We start from the raw sequence: 18,505 nt of genomic DNA, 5'->3' as shown, positions 1-18,505 counted from the left end.
CCTTATTATCTGAAACTTTCAAATGCACTATATATATATATATATATATATGTATATGTAATATACACACATGTGCACACATTAAACAGATATGTGTTTTTCATATGCATATATATTTTCCATGTTTTGACCACTTCTTTATTTCCTTCTCTTTATCTCCAGGACAGCACTATTAGGATAATTGTTTTGACAATATTTTCCATTTCACAAATGCCATTGCCATCTGCCTCTATATTATTGTTTAGCAGATCCACTGAAGTTTTCTTAACCTGAACCTCTGTTTTTTATTCCCGAAAGTACTTTTTGGCCCAAATATCTCAGGAATATTTATCATCTCTAGCCATCCCATATTCTTCATTATTTTGATTTTTTAAATATATTAAGTATATATATATATTTTAATTCTTTATCTGCTAATTCTAAATTCTACAGCCCTTTCCAGGCTAATTAAGTCATTTGTTGTTTCTTGTCACTGTCGCTCATGATGTCTTAAAAACTCAGAAGTTCAGGGATGTAATCTGTGTGCATCCTCTGAGGTCCACCTTCAGAGTGGCTGTCTCCAAAGATAATTTGTATTTTCTTCATCAGGACTGTCAAGCACCTAACTCCAGACCTCTTTAAGATAGTTGAACTTCCTGGGTAAAATGAATCTAGATTTCAAGCTTCCATGATGACAGGGCTGGAGTTACAAATTCTCTCTGGGAAATGCCATCTTTTCTTACCTGGAGATGAGATGGAAACAGGACAGTCTCTGGACCACCTCCCTCTGCTAAAGAGTACACTTTGTCTGCCGGCCTTTTCACTGGAGATACAGTCTTTTGGGTCCTGATGTCACTTCAGAAATTTTCATCCCAACTGCCACTCATGCATGGATCTAAGGCATTCCTCCATCCCACACACACTACTGAAATTGAAGCCTTTAATGAAACCATTCGTGGACTGCTGGTGGGAATGTAATAATGGTACAGCGGCTTTGAAAAACAGTTTGGCAATTTCTTGTGAACATACACTTAATATGTGTAAACATACACTTAATATACGATCCAGCAATTCCATGCCTACAAATCTACCTACAAGAAATAAAAACCTCAGTTCACACAAAAACCTGTATGCAAGTGTTTATCGTGCTTTTATTCATAATTGCCACAAACTGGAAATAACCCAAAGGTCCATCAGCTGAGCAATAAGCTATGGTATAGTCATACAATAGAATCGGAACGCTACTCAGCAATAGAAAACATTACTGATACAGCATGGGGGAAAATTAACATATATAGTCACATAAATGCACACACATATAAATGACTCCGTTTACGTAGCAGCCCGGAAAATGTAGAACGATAGGGCCAGAAAACAGATCAGGGGCTACTAAAAGCTTAGGGTCAGGAGAAGGGTTGAATACAAAGGGGCACAGGGGAATTTGGGGAGGTGAAGAAATGGTTCTTCCTCTTGACTATAATAACGATTATAAGACAATATCGCTTTTCTAAAACTTGTAAAACTGTACATTTAAAAAGGCGAATTTTCCTGTATCTCTCTTAAGTTTTAAAAAGACTCTAAGTATCCAAGTCTCGGTAGACATCTCTCTGGGTTTCTCTCCCTTCCATATATTTGGTCCCTAAGGATTTCTCTTCTTGCAATTTAATGACAACTTTTCAATGATTTTTTGTTATATTTTATCTGGCAATATAAGCATTTTGAAGCAGAAGGATTTTTAGGATATCGAGTCTGCCCTACTGCCAGGAGCAAAAGTCTCCCATTCTCTTCAAGAACAAAACTATCTTAAAGTTGTGTGGTATTTTTAAGTTTTTCAATTCATTTTATCACCATATCCTCTGGTTTTTAGGAAGGATTGTACAATAACGCAGTTCTTGCATTATTCTTTTCATGGAAAAGAAATCCAAAGCTCAGGGAAGCTGAGAGTCACTCCCTGAATCTAGACGTCTGCTCCCAACTGAATGAACGTACAATGTGAGAATGGAAAGCAGTTTGGAGAGTACCCTAAACGTGTCGATGAGACGTTTTTGTGCACCACTTACATTTGGGTCACCCGCATCTGGCAGCAGAATGACCCTGGGCAAGTCACTTAACTCTCTGCCTGGTTTCATAAAATTGTTGTGACGATCAAATCTGTTCATTCATGTCCAGCAAATAGAAAAGCGTGTGTGTCACATAGTAAGTGTTGAAGAAGCACTAGTTCTTATGCCAGGCCCTTCCCCTTCATACATACACATCTCCAACAACGTAGAAAACTGAGCATTGTCTGTGTATATATATGAGACTTAGTGCTTACTTTGAATAAGCCGTGCTTTTGGTTACGCTGGCCAAGCCACAGATTGATGCCTGGCGGGAGGTTGGTCTCGGGAGGTTCTATCACACGCTCATAAATCCTGTAGAGGCAAACAACACAGTTACTAAGAGGAAGGCTCACCCTGGAACCGAAACAGAACATAGGCTTTTGGAAGTGTTCGTGGCATTAGGTGTAGGGAGGCAGAGAAGCAGCTGAAACAGGGCACACTTCACGTGGGAGGGGATGTGAACGCACAGATCTCTCTCTTAACAACACTTGAACACGGTATCTGGGCCTCTTCTCCCTTTCCGTCATTTACCTCTTGGCAAGGGAGAGAGGAAGAGAATAACATTTTTAAGTATCTACCCTGAGAACTGAACTTTATCCAAACTGCATAAGGAATGTGATTTGGTCCACATGTTACAGATGAGATCTGAGGTTCAGAGAACATAATTGGGCCAACCAAATAAACCAGGACAGCAATGAGCACTTGAGATAAGAGCCTCTATTTGCCCCACTCTAAAGCCCACGTGCTTTCCTTTGCACGCCCCTGCTCATGGCTACGGTAACCCGAGAGAATCCTGGTGGATGCCAGCTCTCCTGATAGCACGCCTCGTCTGCAGAATCAAGTAACTGAAGTCACTGCCCAATCAACACATACTTAGGGAGCACTTTTTTTTTTCTTTGCAGTTTTTGGCCAGGCCGGGTTTGAACCCGCCACCTCCAGTATATGGAGCCAGCGCTCTCTACTCCTTTGAGCCAGAGGCGCCGCCCACTTATTGAGCACTTTTTACACTCCAAGCTCCACACGAGGCAAATACAAAATCCAGTAATAAAACAGACACACAAAGTCCAATTCTCGTGGAGCAAAAGTAAGATAAAATTCTGTACATAAAGAAGGGCTTCATGTGATACATGCGGGCAAATAACTAAGACAGAAGAGGTCTGCGGAGTTTCCTAAGGAGCCTGAAGAACATTTGAGTGTCTCAATTATTCAGCTCTGGCCAAGGTCCGGTTAGTCACAACACTTTTTATTTGTGCTGTCTTTAGAAGCAGTCCCTGCAACCAGCAGCACCATTTAGGCCTCCTCCGCGCCCCTGGCAAGCACCTGATGCTCAGCAGATGCGGGGTGGGGTGACGTAGAGTTATTTGGGAATGAGAACCCTGCTCATTCCTTGCTTCCCCCCCCCTCCCCCCCGTCCTCACTCAGAGCAGCTGCTGAAGAATCAGCCCTCAAGTGTGGCCAGAGGTCGAGACATCTCATCAGTCCTCCCTGCTGGGATGGAGCTGACTGCCTCCTGCCAGAGGGTGATGTATTTCTCTGGTGGTTCTCACAGGGAAAGTGCGGAAGCCCTGTCCAGTCGTGTCAAGGAGAGTGAATGATGGTGAGTCCGCTGCAGTTGGGAGCTGCCGCGCTGCAGCCTCGCGTCTCAGCCGCCAAATCCATTACTCGTATTCCCCACCCGGAGCTGCTGCTGCCTAACAACGCATGTGGCGTATTTCAGCTGCCCAAGCTCCAAATGTATCGGGTCTTTCTCTACGAATTACCTTTCTATTATAAGTAGAGGCTCAGAATATAATCAAGGAAAAATAAATCGCCCTAAAAAAGACAGGATGTGTTTTCTTCACAGGAATTGAATCTTTTTTGGTATGTTATGATCAACCACGGCCGAGGAAAGAAATTGTCAAAACTGCTTTAACACAAGAACTTGCTGTGTACTTCCTTCTAAAGAGCTCTGTCCCCTCATATTCAAGGCAAACTAGAAATAAACCAATTTGCAACAAAAGAAAAATGCATAAGTTATAGTCTATCCGCTTCCAAGAGTTTACTATTGTCATTAAGGGTGCTAAATAGGCAACTTATAAGACACAGGAAAGTATATACACGATACTTTTTGTTGGAGAAAGAGAAATACAAAATTATTTATTCGTTATAACGATAATGAGGCAAAAGTTACATTCGATGTTGGTAAATATCAGGAGAGAAATGGAAATCACTGTATTCAGGTGAAGAAGCAGAAGCATAATTTTCTATAAGGTTGGTTCACTAACAAATTGAAAATGTCAGACCATTTACCTTAACCTTCATCTTAAAACATGCGCCTCTGTCAGAGTAGAAGGAGCATTCAATTTGAAAGCCTCATTTCGGTATTCAGGATGCAAGAAGATAAGCTCTGATGAGCAGAATAGACCGGTGATCAATGTTTATTAAGTGCATGAATGAATGAACAACCAAAATGATCAACTTCCTAACCTGCCTTATTTTCCCAAGCATCATAGTTCCCTCTGCCTTAGAACAAACATCTAAGGGCCACTCCTATCCATGAGAGCAGGTGACCCCGCGGCACGTGTGTCAAAGTGGCATTCTGATTTCCTCTGATCCATCCCCCACTAGGACCCTCTCCTGATGCCAGGAAAAGTCTGAGGGATGCTGTTTCCTGGCAGCCTGCTGACTCCTTCCTAGAAACTGTCTTCCATAGGGAATTCCATGCAGCAGGTAGAATCAACACACTGGATACAGATGTATCAACATGAGTTTAAAAACACAGGATTTTAAAAAAAAGGAACCTACATGGTGGAGGAATCTAATTGTAGGAAACATCAGACAAACTCAAGCTGAAGGACAGTTCCCAAAATAACTTGTCTATAAACTGTCAATGTCATGAAATATAAAGACAGGCTGAGGAATAGTTGCATATTAAAAGAGATCAACGAGGGCGGTGCCTGTGGCTCAAAGGAGTAGGGCGCCGGCCCCATATGCTGGAGGTGGCCAGTTCAAACCCAGCCCCAGCCAAAAACTGCAAAAAATAAAATAAAATAAAATAATAAAAAAGATCAAAGAGACATAAAAACTATGTGCAAAATGGAATACTAGATGTGATTGTGTGATGGAGAAAAAATCCATAAAGGTTACTGGGAAAATTTGAATAAGATCTATAGATTATGTAGTGGTATTGTACCAATACCAATTGAGTAGTGTCTATTTAAGTGAATGTCTTGTTCTTAAAAAACAGGTATTGAAATATTTAGAAGTAGAGGGTCATGATGTTTGCAACTTACTCTTGTTGGGTTCAAAATAATATGTCTGTATATATAAGTACACACCTATATAAATATACACATATTATTATTTAGTTAGCAAAAGAAAGCAGAAACTGAGCAGAATACACAATTGCTCTTCATAGCATGCATAACTTTTCTGTGAGATTACAATTATTTTAAAATTAAAAGCTTAAAAATAGAGAAAAATTTCAAAAAGGTCTGTAATATACATGAACTAGTAATACTCACATACAAAGTACAGTTACCTATTAGCTAAAAATACAAAGTATTTTCCTCTTACATGCCTGGTGGAAATGGTGAGGCAGAGAAAAAGAGAATGAATGAAAGAGAAAATAAATGAAACAAAGCAAGAAAAGGGTATTACACAAACTAACGGCAATAACCTATTGCAAACCAGGAAATAGGATAATCACATTCCTGTATGTACCTGGTACAGGGGGAGTTCTTCATGCCAGACAAATACAGTCAGAATCTTGGCCAAAAGGCTGATCTCCGAGGTGAACACTTTGGGTGGATTGGACCACGTAAGCAGACAGGAGGGCGCAGTGATCTGTCAGTTAAGTCCAGTCTCACCCAAGTCAACAGAAAGGAAAAGTCAGAGCTAATACAGGGAACTCCTTGCTCTCCAGGGTGATGAGGAAATGGAACCTTCTGATACATAGAGGATTCTGGTTACTGAGATTTCCTTCTCATCCACATATATCTGACTGCCCATGGTGTGGGATGCACACAGGCCAATATAAAATAGCCAAATCCTTGTCCTCTGGTCCACTGCCTGAGACACAATAATATGCACGCACATACCTTATAAGTCAGTGCATTAAAGCAATGCTTCGTAGAAGCAGAGGGGGAAGTAAAGCAGAATTCTTCTTGCCTTATCCACAGAAGACTTTCCAAAAGAGGAGATACCACAGCTGACTTCTGAATGAAGAATAAAGGGAGACTGACATGGGAGACCTAACAGCTGGCCCTTCACAGACCACTGTGCACCCAACACTATACTGAGGCCTTTCCATGGACTGATTCACTTAATCCTCACAGCACCACCATCAGGTGGGTATTCTTGGCTCAGCAAGGTTAAGAAACTCGTCCATCCCCACAATCTGTGCTATTGACCACCTTGTCCATCCCCACAACCTATGCTATTGACCACCTGGCTATATGGCCTGTCTATTCAAGCAAGAAGGGCAGTTGTTTTGTCAACAATCCCATCCAAGCTATTATTTCTCCAAGAGTCAAAGTGCCAGAAAATAGAACCCATACATGCTCGCAGAGGAAATAAGAAGACAGAAGTTATAGTTTTCTGTGGATAACTTCAAGATTTGGGAGAGTTTTTAAATGTGCTCTGAAGAAGTAAGGATGTGATTTACATGTTTCAATACATCCAGATGTCCTGACAAGTGTCTTTTTCTTTTTCTGATAGAGCAATGCGAAACCTAACTCATTCAAATAAATCAAAATGCCGAACTTGACTTACTCATCAGGAAGGAAAAGGGAAACAAACTTACCTGCCAAAGAGCATGGAGCCGAGATAGGCTGGCCTTCCCCAAACCCACCTGGCTTTCCTCCTGGACTCACAGTGAGCCTGCCTTTCCTGGCCTCCCTTGAAGCTGGGTGTGGCCACAGGATGTGAGTGGAAAGGAGGTGCCCCACTCATAGACCTGCTCTGTCCCCTAAAAAATCTCTCTCCAGCATCTTCCACAATCTTCTCTCTCTTTTCTATTTCTCCCTTTCAGCTGACTGGAAAACCCTCTGAAGACTGAGAGATGGACAAAGCCACCACACGGAGAATCCTGAATCCCTGAATGACGACCTAGAAGGTCACCCGTCAACCAGAGACAGGACTCCACAGAAACAAGAAATAAAATGCTATTGTGTTAAGCCACTGAGATTGGGAGGACTCCCTGTAGTTGTGACTAGTATTATTTACCCTAACGAATATGCCCCACTGAACAATAAAAAGGTAACTTTTCTGTCTTCCGTGCCCACAAAGCCGAGAGGTATCTCAGATGGTGTAGCACAGTCAAGAAAACATGGATTTGGGATTAGAACTGGTTCATATTCGAGGTCTGGTTTCTAGTAGCTGAATGACTTTAATCAAGTTATTTAAGTTCTCTTTATCTGTTTGCTCATTTAAGAAATGGTGCTATGTTATTGTTGACTATACAGGTCGTGGTGAGTAATAAACAAGAGCCACTTAATGCCCCTGGCAGATGGGAGGTGCTGATGTTCTGTAGAACTCACAGGTGCCTAAGAATGGGACTTATGCAGGTCGCATGACTGGCTTCCTCCCACTGGCTGAGAATCCCACCAAATGAATCTACTGCGGTAGAATCATTAATAACTTAGAGGTTTCCTTGGGCTTTGGGATACAATTTACAAAATAACACTACTGTCACATGGAGTGTATCTAAGAACATGACATTTCAGTGCTAAAAATTAAGAACATAGTGCCTATTTTGCCCTGGGTTTCCACAATTTTAAAATTTAGTCTGAAGTTTCCTTTCACCTTCTATAAATTTAAAAGCTAGACCAAGCGAATATGTAACCAGACATAAAAAAAGGAGTTAACAACATCAATTCTTGTTGCTACATAATCTGACCTTATAGACCATGCTGATGATCTACTTAGATACCAAACTTTGCGTCAAAAACAGAATTTTTGCACAAAGTAAATTTCCTATGGCCCTCGGAAGTTCAGACTATTTTTATTTCTATTGTTTTAGTTTTAAAGATTCATTCTTTGTTTCTTTTCATCCTTTCAGCCGTACATCACAAACTTTTCCCTGTACATTACTCAAAATTCTAAGCAAACATTTCATTTTGTTTACATTCTTCCAAAAATGTAGTTCTTTGATATTTACAAAAGTTGGGTTTTTGTGGGAAGTTCATCCTAAACTCACACGAGACTGGAGAGAGGATCAGGAAAAAAAAGAAGAGATGGCAGAAACCCTTTATAATTTATTAGATTCTGTGTTTGGACATATAACTACCTAACCAAAAAGAAAACAAATGAAAAAAAAATTGCTGTATCAATTTTCCTCTCTCTGAGTAAAATACAGCAGAATACTGTTCCTAACACTGTCACCCCATCCAGTATTAGCAGTTTCCCTGTCGGTTTGGGACCTTTACCTGGGTTTAGTCAATTTATAGAAAGGGTCTCTGGAAAATGAAAATATCAGCAGTGAGCAGAGGCCAGGATTTTATGTATCTCTGGCTACACTTCATTCTTTTTTATATATATTATTTTTTACACATCCTAACTGCCCTATATGTTAGTTCTTTACTGATCTCTGAGGCTCTCCCTTCACTGTATGACATGGTACCTCCCAGGACTCACAGAGGTCTCTAAGATTCTAGTCCCAACTGGGCCTGCCTTCCCAGACCTCCCTGCCAAGGAAGGAAGACCAGCTTTCCCAGTACCCTGTGCTTCTGACTGTACGGCACCAATTACCTGCTGGGTCTGGAGGAGATGGAATACTTGTTGCGGCATCCCTGCATCCGCTCAGATGTTTTCAACACTGAGAGATTCTGCCTGACCATCCTACATAAAAGTAGCTCTTACCTACCTGGTCACTGTCCATCACTTAGCTTGTTCTACCTTCATCAAAACAAACGACTCTCCAAAATTAGCTCAGGCAGTTGTTGATTGACTGTCTCCTTCCACCATATCAAAGCGCCTTGAAAGCAGGGACCTTGCCTGTCTTCTCCAAGTCAGCATTGCTAGAGTCTGGAAGAGTGCTTAGCCAAAGTAGGCACCTACAAGTGAATGAATGAGAACTCCCTGACATGATCTTCGGAACAGGAGGATCTATAGTTGTCAGAGTCCTACTATGGCAAAACTATAATGAGCAAGTCACAAAACTGCATAATGGGGACTGAGAACACAGGCAGTCACACATGACACTTTATGCAGATAATCCTGAGGAACATGAAGTCATAGAAGATGAGTGAAATGAGATAGATGTTATCAACCATCCTCCACCACTTTTCCTACCCCCTGAGATTTACACCAGAAGCCCAAAAGAAAGAGCAAGAGGAAGCCCTCTCATCCAGAAAAGGAAGAGGAATAGTAAATTTGAAATTGTCAGGCAGACGACTCGCTCACAGCAAAGCCAGAAAGATGTATTTTAGAAACTGCAGAAAAAATAGTCAGCAACTGGAAAATTGATAAGATCAAGTGTAATCTTTTTTGAGAAGCACATGATTTACTGCTTAAGTTGATTGCATTATAATCATCCCGAACTCATCACCTTCCCATAGGCTATCTCATGCAAATAATGCATCCATTCTCTAGCCATCTAAAATTCTACCCTTCCTTTTAGCTAAAGCAAATCAAATCACAACTTATATGTGTTTCTGAGGCTTTGAATTCACGTGAGCCATTAGACAGGATGCTTGCCCCGTAAGCCGTATTGGTAGGATTATAGGAATTTGCATGCCATGAGTATCTATCAATATTACAAAGTATAAATATCTCATTTCTAGCATAATACCACGCAAAATTAAAAATCCAAACATAAAACCTGCAAGAGAGGAATGAACAAGGCCAAGAGAAACTGGCACACTGCTTTTCAAAGTCAGTCTCTGAATCAAGGGCTCACACTAGGAATTTTCATCCCAAGGTGCAACCTCTCCTCATTCACGACTTTGGTTAAAAATACCCTCACTAACAAGTGCCTCATGTGCTTAAAAGACTAGTCGATATTCTATGAAGAACTCACTTTTCTCATTAACAGATAAAGCCCTCAGAGCTCAACCCAAAGCAAAGTGGCGGTTCAACAATGCTACTTATAAAGAAATATTGGATTTTTATTTACCTGAATGAAGAAAGGCCTCGGAAGGGACTCCACAGAACCTTTCCCAATTCTAAGGAAGAATGCATTTCCAATGTAAATCATGTGAATTGACATGGATTATGCCTCTGTTCGATAAGACAATATGAAGCCTAAATGAGACGCTAAATGAAGAGGTTGATCTTGGGCTTTGCCTTGGATTGAAGAAAAGCTCTCATGCTCTTCCTGAAGAGGAAAGTTAACAATGACCTTCCTTTGTACGCAGAGCCTTATCCTCACTGCCTTTTAGCTGGCCCTAGTGAATAGCAAGGTGCTCCTGAAAGGTTCCTACGTATAACACAAGATAATTCTCATTCAACTTCCCCTCCCTAACGTGGTAATGAGTGGCCATGCACAGGAGGCTAAGCCTCTCTTTGGGCCTCATGCTAAAAGGATGTAACATGAGGGGAGGGGAGAGGAGAGGAAGAGAAGGGAGGGGAAAGGAGGGAAGAGGGAAAAGATAGGAGAAAGGGGGAGTGGTGAGCTCTCACCTGCTGTGCACAGTGTAAGGCTATAGAGCGCACCACCTGGATGAAGGGCTCAACCGCAATCTGAACTTGACCTTACAAACACAATGTAACCTAATCATTTATACCCTCACATTAATCTGAAAAGAAAAACCAAAAAAGAGAAAGTAACATACTCCTTCTCCTCTCAGTCTCATTGGGCAAATGTGAGAAAAACAAAGTTCTTGAGCTCCACTAGAAAAAAAGATGCCTGGCACGGTCGCTCCCGCCTGTAATCCTAGCACTTTGGAAGGCCGAGGTGCGTGGATCTCCTGAGCTCAGGAATTGGAGACCAGCCTGAGCAAGAGCAAGACCCCATCTCCACTAAATAAATAAATAAATGAATAAACAAACAAACTGAGGCAAGAGGATCTCTTACGTCCAAGAGTTTAAGGTTACTGTGAGCTATAATGCCACGGCACTCTATCAAGGGTGACAGCGTGAGTGAGACTCTTTCTGAAGAAGAAAACAAGATAGGAGGGAGGATGGGTGGAGGGAGGCTGATTGGTGGGACCACACCTATGGGTTATCTTACAAGGGTACATGTGAATCTTTCTAAATGTAGAATATAAATGTCTTAACACAGTAACTAAGAAAATGCCATGAAGGCTATGTTAACCAATTTGATGAAAATATTTCAAATTGTATATAAAACTAGCACACTGCACCCCATGACTGCATTAATGTACACAGCTATGACTTAATTGAAAAAAATAAAGAAAGAAAAAGAAAAGTCATCTATATGGTGTCATCAGCGTTATTCCCGGCACAAATGCTGAACTTTCCATCATTGATTGCTGTAGTCTCTATAACAGTATCTCAAAGCTCACTCACTGCAACAGAGTGTTTTCCCAGCTGTGGACACTGATGAGCTCCTGTTGAATTCCCAGGTCAGGCTGTCTGGCTGTCTGACTGTTGTTAATTACCTGCTGACATGGAATACACCGCACATGGGGACGGTACCAGAAAGACAGGAGAGGAATGGCCCAAAGAACTCTGCAGTCTCCTCCCGCCAACGTCTTTAACAAATCCAGATGACACTCAGCAACTTACAAGGATAAAACATCCACCTCGGGCATCATCCAGGAAAACAGACAGGAATAGAGACAGGGACGATGGGGGTGAATGGAGTATGTCTTCAAGAAGTGAGGATTTAATACCAAGCTAAACCCTTGCGGAGCACGGGAGGAAGGACGGCACATAGCTAAGCAGCTTTCCTAACTCCTCCTTAGCTGCTGGCTATAGAGTAAATACAAATGCAAGCAAAAAAGAGGAGGCAGAATTGAAATCTGGAAGGAGATGCCTTGGTGATGGTGCATGAGAAGGCAGCAGTGCTTCGGTGAGATTAGCAAACACAGAGCAGGGTGTGAACACCCGCCCTAGACTGGAGAGAGGTCTTCTCAGAGAAGACCAAGTCCGCACCTGAACCGCTTCACCTAGTTAGAAAACGCTTGTCAAGCCCATGCTTTTTCTTGCCTAGCAACTAAATTTTACTGTTTTCGCTTTCTTGCCTCATTTGAATCTTTAAATATACAAAGCATACTTCCCCTGCTTCACTGTGTTTTATATCCCTAACATCTTTCTCCTGCCACTCCTTACCAGCTACTCTCTGTTTTAAAGTGTATGCTCCAGATATCATAAGATGATACCGGATCATCTAAGTCTGCCCAATTTAGCATGCGTATCTGTGATTTGGCAGCATAATTTAAAAAATGTTTTCCTTAAATCTGTAGGAAAATATGAAGCTGAGGTGATAGTTTCAATCATAACAGAGTTAATATGACGCCATGAGGAAAAAAGAGACATTCATAAGTAGGCATTGGCTCAGCACCTGTGGCTCAAGTGGCTAAGGTGCTAGCCACATACACCTAAGGTGGTAGATTCGAATCCAGCCCAGGCCCGCCAAACAACAATGACGGCTGCAACCACAAAATAGCCAGGCCTTGTGGCGGGCGCCTGTGGTCCCAGCTACTTGGGAGGCTGAGGCAGGAGACTCACTTGAGCCCAGGAGTTGGAGGTTGCTGTGAGCTGTGATCCACAGCACTCTACCCAGGGGACAGCTTGAGGCTCTGTCTCAAAAAAAAATAATAATAAGTAGGCATTAGGAGGCAGCACCTGTGGCTCAAGGAGTAGGGTGCTGGCCCCACAGGCTCAGGGTGGTGGGTTCAAATCCAGCCCTGGCTAAAAAACTGCAAAAAATAAATAAATATATAAATAAGTAGGCATTGGGGCAAATCAAATAAGATGACATTGAACCTGGAAAAAATCAAAGACTCTGTGCTTGAGGTAAATCTGATCCTCAAAGACAGAATGTGAGACCTACAGGTGAACAGAGGTACATATTGAAAACAAACCAGTCAGCCTTTCTTGGTCAACAGTGAGGAAAGATAAAGCAGTCCAAAAAGATGGTGCCATCTTAAACTGCACCATGACAAAAAGGGGTAATCTAACCTGGGTCAATCTGCTCAGAGATAATCACACTGGGTTTGGGAACGTCTCAGAAGATAAACAGACACACACTTCAGAAGGAGTCAAGGAAGACTGGGCAGACCTCGGGATCCAAATCACATGATGAACAGGTGGAGGAACCAAACTGTTAAATCTGAAGAAGCAAAGATTACAGGAGGCTGTGACCAGGTCTTCACATACTTGGAGGACTCTCATGTAGCCCAGAGATTGGCCTTGCTCTGCATGGCTCAAAGAGGTAAAGTATATACAACTGGGGAAGCTACCAGGAGGCACTCAGGCTTAAGAGAGGAAGAATTTTCTAGCAGTGAGAGGGCTGTACAGAGGGGAGGGGCAGCCCTGGGAGGCAGTGAACTTCCAGTCTCTGAAGGGTGTCCCAGCAAGTGATGGAGACTTCCCAAGAACAATAAACCTCAAACTCAGAGAGATGGAGAGATGCTGCCTCAAAAGTTGTAAGAACCGCCTTTGACTGAGTACCTACTATATTCCAGAAGTCAACATGCTTTATAATCCTTGCAATAAGTCCAAAAGGCAGACGTGCTATACTCAATTGATAGATATTCACAGAGATTACACGACTTGGCTAATACAATGGTAAGGCCTTGATTCAAATCCACATATAAACTTCTGCCACGCCATACTGTCCAATAATCTTCAATTGATTCCACGCTTAAAAATTCAAAGATTCAACCAGTGTGAATAAACAATGTGAGATGGAGAAAGATCACTGGAATAAAGCCAGATGACCCCCACTGGAGTCCTCCCTTCACTATCCATGCTTTGCGACTTGGTACAAGTTACTGAACCTTCTCCATCCTCAGTTTCCTCATCCATAAACCTCTAATAGCAACCTCTATTTGATAGATCCTCTACTCTGTAAAAATACTCTGTAAAGTGTAAAGGAATTTTTATAAATGAAATATTGTGAACGTTATTAGGTGAAAGTGATGTTTTATTCTTGACATAATAATCTAAAAGATACTCCAGTTTGAAATATTTTCCAACAAAAACGAAAAACCTCACCTAAGCCAGTTGGTTCGACTAGTTAGAGCACAGTACCTGGTATCAGCTTCATGGTTTCTATAAAAGAGGATTTGAGGGCAGCAATCTGATAGGAAAGAGACTAAAGGCTCTTTCAGGGATCAGGGATTTTTAACCAGTGTGCTGTGGCTCACTGGTGAGCCATGAGAGGATCTTAGGTGTGCCATAAGTATGTTGAAAGATCATTAATGAAATTATTTTCCAAAGATGTTCAAAGCACAGTATGTTTTTTTTTTTTTTGGATCAACATAATTTAAATGTGCCACAGAAGTTTAACTATAGGTTCAAGTGTGCCATGAGTTAAAAAAAAAAGGTTCAGAAACACTGGTCTAGATGGAGCCACTGACGGCACATTGAGGCCATAGTCATTGGTCCTATCTTTTCCAGTTCAGACAAAATGTTCCATCTCCAAAATATTTTTAGATGCTCCCAAGCAGGCGATAATTTAGTGCAAACCCATTTTATTATTCACCTAGATGAAGATTGAGAGGTTAGGCCCTGGCGATGATAAATCAAACGCCAGCTGCGGACCTGAAACACACCTTGGTAACCAGGACTCGCAGGGTTGAAAAGGACATTGTAGGTCTTCTGATCCGACCTCCAGCTGCCGCTTGGTATATTAATATATAAGCATCCAAAAGCCATCTGTCATGAAGTGAGCCTGTCCTGACATCCTCATGTAACAGTTTAAAATTTCTCAGAGCAATGAATATCTCCCAAAAGGCCTAAGGATTGGCCTATTTCCAAACAACCCATGCAAAACAGATCAGGGTCTAGCAGCTGAGCTAAGGAGCAAGAGACACATTTTGCTCTCTCTCCAGGAAGACGTTACGCAGGCACATACTCCCCACCCCCAACCCCACCTCATGCACATGCTCAAACCTTGGCATCTCCAGGATATAAGCAGAGATTAGTAACTCTTTTACCTTTTCACTTTTTTAGAACTTTGGACAGCACCAGGAAGACTCCCTCAGCAATTCCCAGACTTGGCTAAGCAGAAGGGATAGCCTCAGAAGCTTTTCAAAACTACAAATTCCGAGGCCCCTCACAAAACCAGACTTACAGGTGCCAGCCTGGCCCCAGGGTAGACAAGACCCTCTGGTGAAGGCCTGGCTTGGTACTGTCTGCCCTTGAGCAGCAGAGGGGGGCTTGCCTAGTCTGCTCCTTCCCCAGCCACAAGACGTAGCCCCACTACAAGCAAACTGCCTATGATGGAAGCAGCTGCAACTTGGCTTAGGGCAGCTCCAAAGCAGACTGAGAGATCCGGAGAGAGCATCCTCCGCTGTAGAACTGCTTCTAAACATTTTTCAACACGAACAAAACCAGAAAAGCAGTCCAGAGAAAAGAAAAACTACCTCCAACGTCTCACCATTTTGTGAAGCATATAAAGAATTAAAAGAGTTCTCCTGACCATGCCTCATTAATCAGAGTTGTCTTGGTGATGATGGGGAAAGTGGGAGATGACAGAGAGATCATCTTGTAACCCTCTTTTGATAAGAATAATATTATATCCCTGGCCTCGGGGAACCTGCTTTATAGGATACGTGAACAGCAACAAATAACTTTAAAATGTAATTTCAAATAGCAGTAAATGCAATGAAGAAACATAAATTAGAGTGAGCTGAATATTCGCCATTTGTCCCCTCCATGTACACAGTCTTTGCTCATCTTTGCTTTGTTTTGTGTCACAAAGAACTGACCATTAGCTTTGTATCAACAAGATCCTTCTTCTTTTCAGGGTAGTGGTTTTCAGGAAAAGGCAAGTACCAACTGGAGAGGCACAAAAGACTGAGGTTGCAGTACCGGTCAATTAACACGTAAAGGGCTTAGCACAGTAGTGGCACACAGTACTAGCTGCTTCTATTAAAAGCAAAAATAAAGACTGATGTGGGTCCTTAACCAGGAAGTGTTGCTTTAATTTCTCTCTGTCTCTCTTAGCTACTGTCTCCAATCTTCCCAATATAAAAGTGCCAACACAAACTTGATTGTTTTTTAACAATGTTTACAGAAAGGACAACCGGCGTGCCTTGGCTTCTGCTTTGTAGCAAGGAGACGGAATTATTCATTTAGTTTGGGGCTCGTTCTTTCCAAAAGTAATCATCATCTTCTTGAAAAGAATGTTTGATTTTTTTCATGCTATCGGTCCTGTCAGACTTTAGAAGTTCACCATCGTGGAAGAAGAGCAAAGCAATTTAGATAAAAATGTCCTGCTCTGAAAGAAGACTTTTGTTATTAAATGGGAGGCATGCAATAGTCACTGCCAGCTGTTTAATCAAAAAGTTATTGTTCATTGCAGAGGAAAAATTAAAGTTTGGAAAACAATGGGCTACAAGCTAGGAAAGTGTCTGATGAAGCTTCGAATCCTTTTCAAAGTCCGTCTCATCATTGAAACTCTAATGGCCCATTTCTGATAAGGAACTTCATGGATGATAATAAGAAAATCACTGAAAGGGCTGAGATCTCCTACTCATCCCTTTAATTACTTCCGTTCTGGGTTGCCCCTTCCTATGCTCAGGTTACAGGTTATAAATTAAAGACCGTTTTCAGAAATGTTTCAAATAAGCCTATTATTAAGCATGTAAGTGGCTCCTGTAATTTCAAAGACTAAAGGAATGATAAAAGAAAAATTAAGAAGGTAAGGGAATTATAAGAAGGAAAAAATGTACACAGGGTTAAGAGAACAGAGTTTTGAAGATGACAAATGGGAAAAGAATAAATCCAAGGGCCAGAAAGGCCTCTATTTTAAAGTCTGGGCTTAACCACTAAATTAGGGATGGGGCCTTGGAAAAATCAATTCATCTTCTTGAGATTATTTCTTTCCCTCTTCTATGAAGAAAATGATGCCTGCCCTACTTATCTACTTCTTTGGAGGCTCTATGAGATGATCCACAGAAAATTATTTAAAAAGTGTAACCCCAGACTGAGGTTAGGAAAGGCCTACGAGGAGAGGTGTTGAGCAGCCTGGATGCTTGTAGGTTCTCCAGATTTTTCAGTCCATCAGCTACATCTCTTTCCTTATGTTCATTCCATGAGATAATCTGGTAAGTTTAATATGCTTTTTTTTTTTTTTTTTTTTTTGCTCAAGTTATTCGACTTGATTTTTGTTATTTACAACCAAACTATGTAGGAAGATACCCTGAAAGTCAAACAATTCTAAGTACAAATGAAGTCCTCCAGCAAGTCTTGGGATGACCACTCACCAGTGCATATGAAGACACACATTCTTGTCTTCTTACCACGCCTGGTGCCTACCTCATTCACATCTTGTGATATAATCAGCACTTTATGAATTTGTGGGCAACTGGGAAGCAGAAACTACTTCTTATGTGCCTCGACATCCCCAGTATTCAAACTAGGTCATGATAGAGGACATATGCTTAAAAATAGTGCTTTTCATTTCATTTACTTTTGAACTTGTACATGCAAATCACGTCAGTCTTATCAGCTCCTGTACACAGCCATCTTCCTATGACTGTATAGTGATTATTCAATGGATGAATTGGCTTGGTTCCCTCGGACTCTTATAGAGATTAACTGCCCGCCAGTACTTCTAATACTACATTGATGGAAAGAAATGCCAATTTTCATTTGAAACAGGATGTTGGAAATAACTGGAAAATTACTCAAGTAAATACTATGCTATATTTCCATGCATAAATGGAAATTTGTATGCATGCTCCCTCAGTCTCTCAAACATCCCCTCATCCCTTTATGTAGATCTTATAAACAACTCTGTCTCAATAACACATAAGAGACCGGGCATCACAAGGCACTTAATACCGTGCTTCCCGAAAATAAGACCTACCCCCAAAATAAGCACTAGCAGAATTTCTATGCATTTGTTAAATATAAGCCCTACCCCAATAATAAGACCTACTGATGGGTCTAGTGATGCAGATATGCTGCATAGCCACGCCATGCATTTCGGCAGTGAGCAGTAAGGAAGACTGGAATACCTTTTATCTGCCACAGCTCCTTTCTCCGAGCCTTTCACACTTGCATGGGTGCACATGTGGTAACCATGGTCACAGGCATCCTATTGTGCACATGTAAATGGCTAGGGGAAAGGAGTTCACACATCACTAGCGCCAGCCCCACCAACAAGGTCAGCTACGGCCTATCAGGGTCCAGAAGATGACTTAACTGTATTTGAATAAATGTAGATTGTTGTATTATACTTAAAATTAGACAACCCCTGAAAATAAGCCCTAGTGTGTCTACTTGAGAAAAAATAAATATAAGACCATATCTTACTTTCAGGGAAGCATGGTATTAATACTCAAGAAATACATACCAGTTAGGCA

The 18,505-nt window shown here is 41.5% G+C and overlaps 1 protein-coding gene across 3 annotated transcripts in view; it reads right to left on the bottom strand.

The window, feature by feature from the left end:
- NELL1 (neural EGFL like 1) overlaps positions 1-18,505 on the bottom strand; it is an 821,103-nt gene that overhangs the window by 662,780 nt on the left and 139,818 nt on the right. For all 3 annotated transcript variants that reach the window (XM_003781182.2, XM_003781183.2, XM_003781184.2), the window contains one exon: positions 2,294-2,390. In XM_003781182.2, the coding sequence (XP_003781230.1) occupies positions 2,294-2,390 (97 nt within the window). The remainder of the gene's footprint in view (positions 1-2,293; positions 2,391-18,505) is intronic.

This window comes from Otolemur garnettii, unplaced genomic scaffold (genome assembly GCF_000181295.1).
Source record: "Otolemur garnettii isolate 467f Iridium unplaced genomic scaffold, OtoGar3 scaffold00001, whole genome shotgun sequence".
In the NCBI taxonomy this organism is placed as follows: Eukaryota; Metazoa; Chordata; class Mammalia; order Primates; family Galagidae; genus Otolemur; species Otolemur garnettii.
The sequence above is the reverse complement of the archived record's forward strand: the minus strand, read 5'-3'. Positions and strand labels throughout refer to the sequence as shown.